The sequence below is a fragment of the Lepidochelys kempii genome, chromosome 6 (assembly GCF_965140285.1).
Source record: "Lepidochelys kempii isolate rLepKem1 chromosome 6, rLepKem1.hap1, whole genome shotgun sequence".
Taxonomy (NCBI): Eukaryota; Metazoa; Chordata; order Testudines; family Cheloniidae; genus Lepidochelys; species Lepidochelys kempii.
The window spans coordinates 111828847-111845286 of NC_136385.1; the positions used below are offsets into that span (position 1 = coordinate 111828847).

Sequence of the window (16440 nt, forward strand, 5' to 3'; positions counted from 1 at the left end):
AGCAAGATTTTTGTGGAGGAGGCTACTGACATACAGCTCCCTCTAGGTAATAGGTTTTTCTTCTTTTGTGCCTGCTCATGTTGATTCCATTCTTGGTGTGTGCACGCCCACGTGCACAGTCTGAGATTTTTTTTTTGCCTTAGCAGTATCTGTAGGGTTGGCAGTGGCACCCTCTGGAGTGCCACGTTCATGCGTTGGTAAATTAGGCACCACCGGCCATACACCCTCTCAGTTCCTTCTTACCATCTGTGACAGCTGGTCGGAGCACCTTCCCCTTGCCTCTCAAGTGGATAGTGGTTCTTTCTAGCATTTATTGCTTGTTAGTTCTGTATATAGTTTGTTTACAGTAGTTAGTGGTGTTAAGTAGTGTAGTTAGTAAGTAAGAGTCCCAGCAGGGATGGTCCATAGGTTCTAAGCCTTGTTCTTTCTGTAATAGGCCTGTGCCCATTAGCAACCCCCATAGCAGCTGCCTAAAGTGCTTGGGAGAGTCACATGTGAAGGACAAGTCGCATTTGTAAGAACTTCCATCCTAGAATTCAAAAGGAACGCAACATTCATCTAAGGGCCCTCCTCATGGAGGCTACGCTTTGCCCAGCGTCGGAGCCTTTCCACTCCGACTCTTCACCTAGCACCTCGGCATTGGTGTGGAGTGCACCTCCAGCACCAAGTTCTGCCCAGCACCACTCTCCTTCGCTGGTGCCAAAGAGCACCTGAAGAAATGAGACTCTCCGGCACCGTGCAAGAAGGGTCAAGGGCAGTGTTCCCTCTAATTTTTTACGTCCATGTGCAGAATGAATTTTATTATGTGCGCCAATATGGAGGTGATGTGTAGTGGGGGTGGGGCCAAGGGGTTCAGAGCGTGCCAGGGGGCTCGGTGCTCGAGCAGAGGGTTGGGATATGTTGGGAGGGGGGTGAGGGCTCTGGCTTGGGGTGCTGGCTCTGGGGTGGGAGAGGGGATTTGGCTACAGGAGGGGACTCAGGACTAGGGCAGAGGGTTCTGGCTGGGGGTGCAAGCTCTGGGATGGGGCCAGGATGAGGGGATTGGGAGGTGTGTGTGAGGGGGCTCTGGGCTGGGGTAGAGGGTTGGGGTGGGAGGGTGAGGGCTCTGGCTGGGGGTGTGGGCTCCGGGATGCAGGCTGCCCCGGAGCTGTGGCAGAGAGGGAGGACTCCCCCCAGCCCTCTCTCACTGCAGCAACGCCGGCGGGGGTAGAGGTGTCCCTCTCCAGCAGCAGTAGCTCCGGCTGGCTGTGCTGGGGGGAGAGGAGCCTCTCCCTGGCTGCAGCAGCTCCAGCTGGCTGTGCTGGGGGGAGAGGAGCCTCTCCCTGGCTGTGGCAGCTTCAGCTGGGCTGGGCCTTTGATAGCCTGCTGTGCGGCTGCGCAGCTTAGCGGGAACTTAAGTCCAGGGGAGTTGGGCAAAGGACCCAGTTCAGCCCGTCCGCTCACTCCGGATCCTCAAGATGGTTCATCCCCTGCTGGCTCATTCAACCCCATTAGGGATCCGCCTTTGACTCCTGGGAGCAGTAGGGGCCCCAGGCACTTGGCAGGGCTATTAACGTCTGAGAGCCTCATGGCGGCCAGGGACCAGAGAATCCTCCCGGTGCTGTGCACAACCTTAGATACAGCTAAGTTTCCCCAAGCCAGTAAGCCAGCCATGAGACCTCCTCAGAGGGCAGCCAAACGCCGTCGGTCCCTGGAGCAAAGACAGCGTTCCCTGTCTTCACGGCTGAGATTCCCGACTCTGTAACCTAGATCTCCTGTCAGACAGCCCAAGTCATCAGCACCGCACTCGTGGTCACCATCAACATGGTGCGAATTGCCCACAGTGAGGCGTCAGTCTCTGTACAACCAACACCAATCGTCGTCTTGCCAGTCAACTCCCTGGTGCAGATCTCTGTTGGTGTGTTGTTCCCCCCAGGCACGAGACTGGTTCAGCATTGGTGACCAATATCCCCACTTGGGTCTTTGGATAGTCGCCAATCCCTCTATTCAAGGCATCACTCTCCCGCAGCTACGGTCAGCCTCTACAGCCCCACCATGGTCACCAGAAGGGGACTCGTCTGGAGCTGAGCGGAACTTCAGCCCCTCACCGTGACAGCAGCAGCGGCCCTTGTGGGTGCCTGAGGCTGCCTCAACTACCATGTTGCCAACCTAGGAGCCAGTGGCCTGCACAGTGGCCATATTGGAATGTATGGGGCATCCCGATGCCCTTCTTGCACTTCTCCTCCCTTGCTGCCTTGGAGAAGCAACCCCTGGCACTGATGGCACTGGGCTCGGTGCGTGGAGTGGAATATGATACTGGGGGTTGAAGAGCAGGTATCCACTCCAAAGGAACCTTCCCCTACAGGGGACAATGTTCCAGGCCCTTCCCCGGTAGTCCAATCCTCGTCCTCATTGCCAGCTGAGGTGGTAGCAGGGCCCTTGCATGCCAGTCCACTGGATGACTTTAAGGAGTACAAAGTCCTGCTCAGGAGGGTGGCTTCAAACTAAGGCTTGGAGATGGAAGAAATGGCAGAGCAGTCTGACACTTTATTCAACCTGCTAACGACGTCAGCCCCTGCGTGGGTCGTATTGCCAGTGTATGACGGGATTTTAAACATAGCCAAGGCCCTCTGGCAATCCCTGTGTTCTATCCCACCCACCTCCAAGCAGGCTGAAAATAAATACTTCATCTCTGCTAAAAGGTTTGAATACTTATACCCACCCGCCTCCAGGGTCACTGGTCATCTCGGCAGCCAATGAAAGGGACAGGGAAGGGCAAGCCAGTTCCACACCCACAAATAAAGACACCAAGAGGCCAGACCTTTTTGGAAGGAACATTTATTCAATGGCCACACTTCAGTTTAGGGTGTCAAACCACCAGGCTTTATTGGGGAAATACAGTTTTAATCTGTGGGACTCCCTCAAAAAGTTTGACTCCCTGCCCCAGGACTTGGGCCAGGAGTTTACCACCATTTTGGAGGAAGATACCTCCAGATGGCCTGGGATGCGGCCAATTCAGCGGCAAGGGTCATTGCCGCGGCCATGGTAATGTGGCACAGTTCCTGGCTTCAGTCTGTGGGTCTGTCCCAGGAGATGCAGTCCTCCATCCGGACCTTCCATCCGGACCTTCCGTTGATGGAAGGGGGCGCTTCTTAGAGCAGACGGATGCAAGGCTGCATGGACTCAAGGACATTAGAGACGCTTTCCGCTCACTAAGCCTGCCACACCGCAGATGGTGAGAAAACCGTTCAGACTGCCTCCGCCTCCTAGGCCTTGGCCTCGGCCTCCTCAGCAGGGCTCCTCTAGGAGAACAGACAAAGACTCAGGGTTCAGCCATCATTGCCCCTCCACCTCCCGTTTGCCTGTCCAGCAAAATACCCAGAGGGCCAGAAGCGCTCATTTTGAGGATGTGCTTGAGGACCGCGCCTGAGTCAATTCTCAGGATCCACCCTACTCCTTCCTGAACCGCCTTCCGGTTGGCTTGGTCATGAGTAACCTCAAACCGTTGGATGCTCGGTATATCATCTCTGGGCTACACCCTCCAATTCTCGGCTGCCCCTCCCTCCCACTCCCCTTAGGTCCCTGAAGAGGGATGGGTTTCTCATGAGCAACTCCTTGCTCAGGAAGTAGAAAATCTCCTACAGCTAGGAGTGGTGGAGGAGGTCCCTCAGGACATGAGCGGGAAAGGGGGGTTCTCCCACTATTTCTTAATCCTCAAAGTGAAAGGGGGCTTAAGACCCATTCTAGACTTGTGACTCCTCAAAAAATATCTCAAAAAGGTGAAGTTTTGCATGGTCTTCCTGGCCTCCATCATCCCTTCCCTGGATCCTGGAGACTGTTACGCCGCCCTCGACTTGATGGACGCATAGTTTCATATCTCCATTTTTCAAGGACACAGATGGTTCCTCTGTTTTGTGGTGGGCCAGCGTCATTTCCAATTCATGATGCCTCCCTTCGGACTCAGCAGCCCCGCCAGTTTTTACAAAATGCATGGTGCCAGTGGCTGCTTACCTGAGGCATCGAGGGGTCCAGGTTTATCCGTACCTTGATGACTGGCTCATCAAGGGCAGATCTCGGGGTCAGGTTCAAAGGAGCCTCGATCTGGTATGTTCCACCTGCAACAATCTGGGCCAGTTAATAAAAGGAAATCAACCTTAATACTGGTGCAACAGACAGCTTTCATAGCGCGGTCCTCAACTCCACAAGAGCCAGAGCCTTCCTTCTGGATGCCTGTTTCTGAGCCATGTCAAACCTGATCTTGCATGTGAGAGCTCACACATGCCTGAGCTTGTTAAGCCATATGGCAGCCTGTACTTACGTAATCAGTCACGCGCGGTTCCATCTCAGATCCCTGCAAGCATGGTTGTCTTCGGTCTACATCCCCAACAGCACAATCTAGACTGCGTGGTCAGGGTGCTGGACCACATACAGTCATCCGTGAAATGGTGGGTGAAACCTGGATCAGTGTTGCAGGCATTTCCCTTTGCAGCCCCATCACTGACACTGGTCTCCGATGCCTTGAACCTGAGGTGGGGGGCCCACCTGGCTGATATCAGCACACAAGACTGTTGGTCGTGAGATGCTTGCTCCCTCCACATAAAGGTCAGAGAGCTCAGAGCGGTTTGCTTGGACAATCAGACTTTCCTGCTTCATGTGAAGGGCAAGGTGCTGCAGATCCTAAAGGAAAATACCGCCGCAGTGTTTTACATCAGCAAGCAAAGCAAAACCTGATCGTCAGCCCACTGCAAGAAGCTCTCTGGGACTTCTGTGAGCAGCATGCCATTTATCTCATTGCCATGCACCTTCCCGTGGCCAGGAACGTGTTGGCAGATCACCTCAGCAGGACCTTTTGGTCTTGCCACGAATGGTCACTCCATCCAGAGGTGGTTAACATCATCTTCCAAAGGTGGGGAACTCCCTGTTCTGCTGGAACGCAAACAAATCCACCCAGGAAGTGCTACATGTTTTACTCAATTTTGGGGGATCAACAGAGGCTCCCTGTCAGATTCGTTTTTGCTTCTGTGGTTGGGGGCCCGAATGTACTCCTTCCCATCAGTGCCATTAATTCACAGAGTCCTTGAGAAGATGAAACAGGACAAGGCAAAGGTTATCCTGATAGTCCCGGCTTAGCCTTGCCAACACTGGTTCGGCACCCTGCTGGACCTCTCAGTGGCGGGTCTGCTGCAGCCGCCCCTCTGGCCGGATCTGCTGTCTCAGAACCACAGCAGTCTTCTGCACACGAACCCGGCTGCGCTGCACCTGACAACTTGGCTGCTGCATGGTTGAATGCAGAGGAGCAGGAGTGCTTGGTCTCCCCAGGTGGGTAAGCCAGCCATGAGCCCTCCTCAGAGGGCAGCCAAACGCCGTCAGTCCCCAGAGCAGAGAAACGGTTCACGTGCTGGGCCTCAAACCAGGGTATTCAGCCTGAGCTGGCTTCAGTGCAGTCGATCTTAGACTACCTTCTGCACCTCAAACTCCAGGGCCTGTCTCTTTCATCAGTTAAGGTTCAGTTGGCCACTATTTCAGCCTTCCACCCTCCATTCCAGGGCAGGTCAGTCTTCACTCATGACATGACAGTCTGGTTTTTTGAAAGGTCTGGCGTGACTATCCCCATGTCCATGACCCTGTCCCTCCTTGGGACCTGAATCTCATGCTGTCACGGTTCACAGGTCCCCCCTTCAAGCCTTTGGCTTCCTGCTCCCTTCGTATGATTTATGAGGAGAGGCTGAGGGAACAGGGATTATTTAGTCTGCAGAAGAGAAGAATGAGGGGGGATTTGATAGCTGCTTTCAGTTACCTGAAAGGGGGTTCCAAAGAGGATGGAGCTAGGCTGTTCTCAGTGGTAGCAGATGGCAGAACAAGGAGTAATAGTCTCAAGTTGCAGTGGGGGAGGTTTAGGTTGGATATTAGGAAAAACTTTTTCACTAGGAGGGTGGTGAAGCACTGGAATGCGTTACCTAGGGAGTGGTGGAATCTCCTTCCTTAGAGATTTTTAAGGTCAGGCTTGACAAAGTCCTGGCTGGGATGATTTAGTTGGGGATTGGTCCTGCTTTGAGCAGGGGGTTGGACTAGATGGACTTCCTGAGGTCCCTTCCAATCCTGGTATTCTATGATTCTACTCTTATGGAAGGTCTCGCTCCTGGTAGCGATAACATCTGCGCATAGGGTCTATGAGATTAGGGAGCTTACCTCGGAGCTGCCCTATATGGTGTTTTACAAGGTCCGCCTGTGACCGCACCCGGTTTTCCTGTCCAGGGTAGTTTCTCAATTTTATACAGGCCAGAACGTATATTTACTTGTCGTCTTTCCAAAACCTCATAAATTGGATGAGGAGCACAGATTATGCTCTCGGAACCTCAGGAGACTGCTAGCCTTTTACATCAAAAGAACCAAGCCATTCCGTAAGTCAATGCAGTTGTTTTTCACGGTGGTAGACAGGATGAAAGGTCTTCCAGTGTACGGCCAGAGAATTTCATCATGGATCACCGCCTGCATCCGTTTTTGCTTTGATCTGGTAAAAGTGTCTTCATCAGCAATTGTAACTGCCCACTCGACTAGGGCACTAGTCTTATTTGCAGCTTTCCTGGCTCAAGTGCCGATTCAAGATATCTGTTGGGCTGCTACCTGGTCATCCATTCATACATTCATGTCTCATTTCACGCTTACCCAGCAGGCCCGAGACGATGCTGGCTTTGGTAGAGAAGTGTTACAAACTGCATGACCATGAACTCTGAGCCCACTTCCAAGGATACTGCTAGTGAGTCACCTAGAATGGAATTGACATGAGCAAGCACTCGAAGAAGAAAAAACGGTTACCTACCTTTCGTAACTCTTCTTCTTCAAGATGTGTTTCTCACGTCCATTCTATTACCTGCCCTCCTGCCCCTCTGTTGGAGCTGCTAGCAAGAAGGAACTGAGAGGGCTAGAGTCAGCGGTGCCTAATATACCGGTGCACGAGCGTGGCACTCTAGGGGGCAGCACTGCCAATCCTATGGATACCTCTAAGGCAAAAAAAATCTCCTATGACTGTGCGTATGGGCATGCACACACCTAGAATGAACATGAGCCACACATCTTGAACAACAGTACAAAAGGTAGGTAACCTTTTTTTTGTTGTTTTTTGTTGTGTAATTGCTGTAAAAGGCAGATCAGAGCCAAGACAAAATTAATTTGGAGGCCTTCATGGAGATACCACTTGGAGTTTTGTTATAAAGAGCTGTTTCCTATACCAACCGTCAGTCCACAGTGCCCATTCCAGAAGATTACTCCTTTATGTAGACAAACCAAATTACGTTGTTGGCTTGTGTCTTTGGATCCTAGTCACATTGTGAATTTTATTTTATTTTATTTTATAAAGAGATAATTCTTTAAAATATTAAATATTAAAAAAAGCCAAGACACCCTGTTTATTTAGCTTCTCAGTCATACTATCAGCAATATGTGGTGTCAATATTAACTTTATCCTTACTGCCTGCCATAGCAAAGCACAAATGCCTGCTAAAAGAGATTTTTCTTTGTGCCTGTTTGGGATCTAATGCATTACTAAGAGACTCACTGGAGGAACAGAAAGTCCTTGTCCTAGGCTGGCTGACAACTGGAAAACTTCAGTCATTCCTCTTTCTGTTCCAGATCCCTGAATCTTCCTTAAAGGCGCACTGTTAACTTAAAAAAAAAAAAAAAAAAAATTAAAAAATTGCACTTTCAGGAAAAACTTATCTACCAGACATCTAAGATTAGTAGTTCTCACACAGTTGTTCAGAGGCTTGCAGAGAGCTGGCCAGTGACATGGCATGTTCTGGCGGCTAAATAGTATTAACTGGTGTTAAAAAAAAATACCACTTTTACTTGTAAGCAATTACTTCCGTTGCTATAGGGAAATTACATAATCCTGAATGGAAGGGCAGACAGTATTCCTATTAAGATGTAATTCACACTGCAGAATCTCCTGCTTTGGAACAAAGGCTTGAAATTTTGCAAGGGGGTTTGGCCTTGTGTCAGGGGATGTGCCTTTTGCTGTCTTTGTGAAAAATCTCAGGCACGAGAATTGAAAGTAGGGAAAATGTCTTTCCTGTGCTCTCAGTATTCCCCCCCCATACTGGTGCCCAGGCAGCAAAGTGGTGAAAGAGGAAGCTGCCTGACTTTAATGCAGAGGGGTGAGGGTAAGGCAGGGAGTGGGGCGCTTAGGAATGGGAGTATGTAGATGTAGAGGGGTGAGTGGGGCAGGAGCTGGCGGTGGGAGGAATGGTCAGGATCAGTGGTGGTGACAGACTGGCTTGGGACACAGGGACAGAAGGGTCTGTAACCACATAAGAACACTTCCCTCCAGAACCCAAGAATCCTGAGTCTCTCCGTTCTTCTGCTGCCAGACAAATAGTTGTGAAACCCACTCACAAAGTTTGTTCTCGCCCTCTAGTGGCAGGTCCACAGACGATAACAGCCTCTACTGCTACCAGTTAGTCCTTTAGCTCAGGTGGTAGAGGTCTGTGCTGTGAATCTAAAGGTTTGAACCTTGCTGATGACCCTAGTTGGGGGTCAGCATAGTTCCAGAAAACAACATCCAAAAAAAGTTCAGGTTGCGAAGTCAAGCACTTTCAGAATTTAAGGTTGCTTATGCCTTGTGATATGCTGTAATTACATGATCACATGCTATTTTTTTTCTACGGGACCCCGACCTCTTTCAGTGCCCAAGAAGGATGGTTTTATAGGAATGAATCAGTATTGCATAGTTAATGAGGCTAGTGTTTGTAGGATCCCTGCTTGTTTTTTGCAGAAATTGGAATGTGTGCAGTGAATGAGACAGGCGATTACAGGATGAGAAAGGAAGTTGAATGCCACCCTGGAGAATTGGATTCTATCCCTGCCTCTGCCATGTAGTTCCTATGTGATGCTGGGCAAGTCACATAAAGGAAAATTTTCATTGTTAGCTACTAATTGTGCTGAGTGCTCACAACTGCAACCAAAGTAAATTGGAATTGTGCTTCAAACATATAAAGTGCTATGAAATGCTAATTACTCTGAAGAACCAGTCCCTATGTGTTTTAAGCTTGGCACCCAAAATTAATGGACACTTTTATGACAAATTTGCCTTAATTGTTCTGCCTCAATTCCCCAACTACAAAATGGTGACAACACCTAATCTCCCAGGAGCATTAAGAAAATAAATTCATGTTTTGAAACACTCAGATATTATGATGAGAGCACCATGGAAATGTCTGTGAGGAAATGAATAATTTTGTTTTCAGTGTGGGGTTTGCATGGCGTGTTAAATAAGGCCAGATGCCACACATTGAATGAGGAGGATAAAAAGAAATAATCAATAACTAACTACTCATTCAGTGAATGAAGTATGGGTCATGTGGAAAAAATGGTATATGATAATGTAATTATAGACTGCATTATAGTGTGCACGTACAAGGTGCGGGGAATTAAGTTTGCAAAAGCAACCTTCATTCTGGCATTTTCTAACTTTTGAGTGCTTGACTTCGCAAGCTGAATGCTCTTAACGTAGTGTTTTAGGATGTAATAGTTCAGCACTTTATCAGTTCCCTTCTTGTTTGTGAGAGCCTTCCATGCTAGTTAATGTGAGATGAAAACATCTGAAAAATAAGAACATGTGATTGTAAAACCACAAAAATTGGCAGTGAGACTCCAGTTGTAGTATGTGAAACTATTTTTAATTCCATTTTTTTAAAGTTGACAGGTTTTCAAAAGACCATTCCAGATAAAAAGATCAAAGGGTACAATGCACCCAGTAATGAGTAACACGTGTCTTTACTCAATTGGTGTTGGGAGCTCCATGTGCTGTGATGCTGTCTTGTTGCCTGCTCCAGTGCTAAAAAACTACCCATTTCCCAATAGAGTAATCCTGTCTCCGATCTGTGTACTCTCCTGAATCGGACTCCCAGGTGTTGGGTCTTTGGTTGATTCCCTCATCAGGAATGAATTAGCTGGCTTTCAGCAGCTGGGAAGGGCATTTATTCAGAACTTTGTTTACAAGGAGGTGGAAAGATTGGAAGCTGGAGGGGGGAACTGGGTCTTTTATGGAACTTGGAGGGAGGATTTCGGCACCTGGGAAAGACGCAAGTTAGAACTCTTGATATAGGGGATGTGAGGATGTTGATTTTACCATTGGTTGAATTTGTATTCTGCGCTCTAGGTAATTAGACTTAAATATTCTTAAAATTTTGTTCTATTTTTATTTAAATAATGACCCCCTTCTTCAACATGGAAAAAATGCTACATTAATGTTCTATGGGAGAGAGCTCAAAGAAAAACAACTTGGAACAATTAAAATAAAGAACAAAGAAATGATTTTCTTATACTTACAAAGTTGGCAATAGTGAAAATTTTGAACACGTACTGATTTGAAACTGATTTTAAAAACTTCTGATTTTTTTTACAGTATAATTAATGGATTTGCCTTACCATTAAAAGAAGAGCACAAAATTTTCTTATTGAAGGTGTTATTACCTTTGCACAAAGTGAAATCACTCAGTGTCTACCACCCACAGGTAAATTAATTTGTTTATGAAGTGTTATAGATTCTGTTCCACAGGATGGTCCAGGGAATAAAATGCTGAACTGGGAGTTGGGAGACCTGGGATTTATTTCCAGCTCTGCTATTGGCCTGCTGTGTGACCTTATGCAAGTCACTTCCCCTCTCTCTGACTCAGTTTCTTCATCTGTAAAATGGGGTAAAGATACTCTTAAAAGCATTCTGAGATCTGTGGATGAAAAGCACTGTATAATATCACAGAAAAACTTATCCTTTTAATGAGAATGTCCCTTTAGTAGATCTTTTTTTAAAAGATCCATTATATGTGGTATGTTTTACTTGGATAATTTAATATTTTAGTTCAGTTTGTTGTAACTTTTTGGTGCCCTGGATGTTTTGCTAAGTCACTTATTTCTTCAATATGCATTCATTAAGTGGATGTTACTGAAGAGGTGGAGTGTAAAACCAAATACCTGAAAAATGAGAAAAAAATGTAAGTGTTGAAACAACCTGTGTAATAACATTAGGACCACTCCACTCTGTTGCTTTCATACTCCTTGAACCTTTGTTAGGCTCACAGTAGGGAGCCACAAAGAATTCTAGATTTGGAACTGCACTGTGATATGCTGAAAATCTGTCTAGAAAAAGCTCCTTTTAGATACCCAGGAAATTGTTCAGTAAATCAGCCCATTCCCAATCACTTTTTAATGAATACATACCCAATATAGAAAGCACTGTGTCTTTTTATGTAAATTTGATAAAATGGTTGTATTAAATTTAAACCAGCTTTTATGTGAAAGTTCTTTTCTAGTAATTGCTTTGACTCATTTTTAACTTAGTGTTAATTTCACTTTATTAAAGATCAAAAAATAGAATTTGAATCTTAATCTAGGACTTCATCTGAAGTTTCTGTGAGGAAATGAATAATTTCAGAATTGGGACCAAAATAAGTCTGGGATGAAGAATCAAATGGCCAGTTAAGAACAGCTGTGGTTTTTGTGGGGATTTTTTCCTCGGCAACTCACAAAATAGTCTAAAAATTATCCTGCAACCACCCTTACACCACAGTCCTTTGTAACCTCAAAGGATTGTGAGGTTTGTGAAAATTACTGTTTCCTCACTGGTGCTGTGTCGCTAGGATTTCTGAGGGCATGCATGTCCAACAGTTCTCTGCACTGCAGTATGCTGATTCTTTTCCAGAATGCAAACACGCTGAAAGCCACCCAACTTTTGTTCTAGACCCTTACTTACTCGCCATAGAAGCAAGCATACTTGGAATACAGTTTTTTCAAAATCATTTGGTTCATTTCAAGATCTTTATCAGGGCATATCTTTATTGAAAAAGAAAAAAGAAACAGCAAAACATGCAAACATGGTGACAGGGGATCAGATCAGTGGTCCATCTTGACTAGTGTCCTGTTTGTGACAGTGACCAGTACCAGCTGCATCAGTAAACGGTGCAAGAAACCACGTAGTGGGCAATTATGGTACTCTCAAAGGAAGTCTCCTCCTACTTCCCATTAGGTGTTGGATTATGATTGAGACATGAGTATTTCTATCAATTCCAAAACCAGGGGTTAATCAGAGATCAAAGCTTTTCCATGGAAATGGAAATAATGTTCTGGTTAAAGACTGTTACCCTTCAAGGCGGTTCACATAAAGGATACAAAAACAGGAATAGGGAGAGTTGTGGTGCTCCTTTTAGTCCTCCACAGCCCAGAAAGCACTTTAGACTTGCTAGATAGCCAGGAACCCTACATTGTACCTGCAGAAAACACCAGACCTTTTGAAACAGGCACTCCTTCATTCAGACTGGAGACACTTACAGTTAAGAACTTGGGCATCAGAAGAAAAGTGTAGTTCAATATGGATTCTCCATTAACCTTTGATACAGTTTGGTATCCTGACAGAACTCAACCAGGATATTTCATTCATTCACTGATCTGGTCAAATTCGCATTTCAGGTCTGAGGAAAAACAAAACTCTTTGAGGCAGGAATTTGCCTCTTTGTGCAGTGCCTAGCACAAGGGAGCCCTGACCTCTAGATGCTACTGTGATACAAATATTATAATCCCCAAGTTCTAGTGACCTTGGCTAGAAGGTTTGATTAGAGTCCTACAACTAGGCACCATAGAAACATGACATGAGCCATAGCAGTATTTGTGGACAGGCACATTGGATCCTCCATTTGAGTGTAGGTGCCAATTTTAATCACAATGATTAAATTAGACAAGCATGTGGCTGGTCTTTCTAGTTGCCATTACCTCTAAAAGGCAAGTTTTAGAATTAGTTCCTATAGCCATACAGGAATCACACTTGTAGCTCCAAAAACCTTTCTGTTCAAGGCAAGTTCCTTTTTACACAATGGGTGGAATAGTTCTCTCTTCATTCTGTTCTAACTCTTGGATGGTTGGGGCATAAATGGGCATTCCTAGAGCTTCTCTCCAAATTCAACCACCATGATAGTCTGGTAAATGACCAGAATATAAATAGAATTTTTTTTCTAATACATTAGTACATTGTATTAAGTCGTCTTAATATTAATAATTGTTGCTGTAGTGTTTCTATAGCTGTAATAAGAACTTTTTGATGACCTGAGCTGACGGTCGAATCATAATGCTGGAGCCTCCAGCAACAATATTGATTCACCTCCAAATTCCACAGGTGGAGGGGCATTAGCCCCTGAGTAACGAATTCAGAGAGAAGCTGGACAGAGAGAAAATTATCAGGTAATAAATTTCTCATTCATGCATCTGTTGGAACTCAAATCAAGATTTCTGGCATCAATGCATGTAACCTTTAATTTGCTGCTGCTTCCATCAGAAGACGATCTAGTTGGAACAAAGCAAAAAGGAGAGTAGCTGTTTGTCAGGGATGTGACAAAAACCAAGAAATAAGGAATTTACAGTAAATCCATGTTTTGACATTTGTCTCAAATCCTTCTTGTATTTCATTGATCTTTTGACGGAACTTAGTTATTATGAAAGCGAAGGACTAAATAGGATTGGTTTACAGGTGCTATGCAGTGTTCCCCACACTGCTCCCAATGAACATGAGTCCTGACTTTATAACACCTTGTTCTGACATTACTTCAATGCTGGACCATAATCAAAAAGTGCCATTGTGACACATTGTGTATATTACAAAAACATTATACAAATGAAGATTAGGATAAAACCACCAAAACTCATCCCTTAATCTTTAAGTATAATATTTGAAGGTAATGCATTCTAGAATTTGCTTTTTTTTAATTGTTTTAACTAATTTAATTCTTTCAGATAATGTGTGAATTTTTTTCTTCCCACCTACATATAAAATATGTTTAAAATTAGCCTTCGTTGGCTTATCTTCCTCATGTTCTCTGATGAATTAGAGACCGTATGTTTCTTTTCTCCAGCTGCAACCCAGTTCCCAGGGAATTCAGAGCATTCCATGTCTATATTATGAGAAATTGTATATTGACAATTTTTTATAAGAGACACCTGACTCTCTTATCCAGTGAGTCCAATTCAAACAAATTGCATGCACCTTGGAACAATTCTACTGGTTTAAATTGATACTTAAGTCACAACCTCCCTTCCTCTCTTCATCCTTTTTATTACTTCCAGGGAGCACAGAATCTATGCCTCAACCCTTTACTTCATTTGTCCTTTTCAGCTTCCCTTTCTCCCTCCCCCACCCCCGCACTCCCCAGAGGGGGAAAAAAAAAAAAAAAGACAACAAAGAATCTTAAGCAACCAGCTTCAGGGCCAAGCCAAAACTTCTGTGGGGGAAACACTCACTTCCAGGCCTCCTCCCCATTCTACCTATGGTGAGGCACTGAGGTTTCCCAGTTGTTCAACAATGTCTTAGGTCGGGTGCACGTGAGATCAGCCTTTTCCTTTGCCATCCCCATTCTGCTCCTTTGTTGTATAACTAGGATCCCAGTTGGAGGCATGGTTCTATCCCCATCATTTTTCCTTCAGTCTTTTGGGCTTCAGCCTCCATTCATCTTCCTGTGATCTGCTCTCAGCCAGGGAGACTTTGAACTGCCAACAGTTGTTCTTCAGTAACAAGAAAATATCCAGTCTCTGCCTCTTTCATCTGCCTATGTCAGATAGGAAGGCTTTCTTGTGCTCATTGGCTACAGAGGACAGAAATCTCACCACAAAAACAAAACATAGACTCTCTTCATTCATCACCTGGAGTGTATGCCTTTTTTGGGGTGGGGGGTTTAAGTTTTAGCTAGAGGGCATTATCGGGGCTGTTCTTCACATCATGTTGCCTCAACTGATTACTCCACCTGTCCCTTCACATTCCTTGTTTCCCAGCCCTTTTTTTTCTAGGCATCCCTGTGAGTGACTTGATTAAAGATTGACCATTTTCTTTCTTGCAAAGTGGAAACATGTTAGTTGATCAGAAGACCTTCTCCTAATTCCATCAGCTGTATGCTTATTATCTGGAGTACAGAAAGCAATCTCTTTTGGGATTTAGGCTCGGGTATGCCTCTAGTCTTTGCCTACAGGGTAGAAGGGTTCTTTCTGAGTTCTCCAAACTGTCGAATCTCATGCCCGTCAGGTTCCAGGCTTGAAATCAGTTGTTTGAGGCTTCATGTACAGTGCAACAGGACACTCTAAAAGTTTGATTCTGCTTTCAGAAGCACTGGGCTTTTGCATTGGATGGAAATTACAGGCTTCCATGAGAGTAGTTAATTTACAGGATAAAGACAATATCTGGGTGGATTGTGCCAGCCGGCAGAAGCTGACCCTGGAAGAGCCTGAAGCTGAAGATGTTCCAGTTCATTCGTCGGCATCAGAGTCATCCATCAGAGGATTGGTCTGCAACCAGAAACTCAGCAAAAAAAATATCCAGGTTTTCTTTCAGTGACCCAACCCATTGCTTTGGATGTTTTTTCAGTGTATTGGGGGAGAGACTTGGGCGACGATATTCCATCCATTGCTGAGACTTGCGAAATCCAGTAGCGCATGTAGAAGTCTTTTTTTATGACACTCTTCTGAGACCTTATGAATCTGGCTCTCCATGTTGGAAGCTGTCAGTAAGGTTGACTCTGCTTCATCCAAAAGTAACTTAGTGTTACTGCCTTCAGAGTGAACATCACAGGTTCTTGACAAAAGGAACTGGTTGAAAATCTAAGGTGCTAAAAGGGTTCCACAGGAGGACATATATCAGGCTCTAGAAACAGTTTAAAAGTTGATGTTCTGCTAAGAGCTTGGGGGGACTTTAATAGGAGATTTTTGAGTCTACATCTGCTCTTTCCATAACTAGGGACCAATGGATAGGAATGAGCCAGGATCTCACATTTGTATCTAAATTGTTTAAATCTCAGAAAGCTTCACTGTCCAGCCTTACAATCTACTGGGGAAAAGCAGTTTTAAACTTTGTTTCTCCAGGTGGGGATAAATCCCTGTGGGTTTTGACTACTACAAGCTGTTGTTTCCTCCCTCTTGGTGAAAAAACCCTTTTAGTTGGAAAAGTTACTAGGAGCGTTGGTAAATTAATCTCTTTGATCCTCCTTATGTAATGTTTTTCTGGAGGTTGTGTTTGTTCGTTCCTAACCTAACTCAGAGATGCATATTAATAAGCTTTTTCCCCTGAACCACGACATCTGTGAAAGCAGAAACTTCATGCTTTGGACATGTGCAGTACACTAAAAGCTTCAGAGTTCAACAAGCAGTTATTTCTGTATGTCAAGGGCCCTAACAAAGGAAAGAGGTTCCTCGAACACTTCAGTATTAGAAGTTGGCTTTAAAATATTTGCCTAATTTACAAGATGACAAGATAACTCCTGCACAGGAAATAACAGGGCATTTGAGCAGAGGCCTACAGTGTATCTTGAGTAGAAAGGACTGAGGCATCTGTCCAAGAAATCTGTAGAGCTGCTTCCTGGTCAGTACTTATCACATTTGGGTGTTACTATAAAGTCAATCTCTTCTCAGAGGAAGATGCCATATATGGACAGAGTATTT

The 16440-nt window shown here is 45.3% G+C and overlaps 1 protein-coding gene across 4 annotated transcripts in view; it reads left to right on the forward strand.

Moving 5' to 3' along the window:
- PPP2R5C (protein phosphatase 2 regulatory subunit B'gamma) overlaps positions 1-16440 on the forward strand; it is a 192001-nt gene that overhangs the window by 123502 nt on the left and 52059 nt on the right. For all 4 annotated transcript variants that reach the window (XM_073349665.2, XM_073349666.2, XM_073349667.2 and 1 more), the window contains one exon: positions 10382-10490. In XM_073349665.2, the coding sequence (XP_073205766.1) occupies positions 10382-10490 (109 nt within the window). The remainder of the gene's footprint in view (positions 1-10381; positions 10491-16440) is intronic.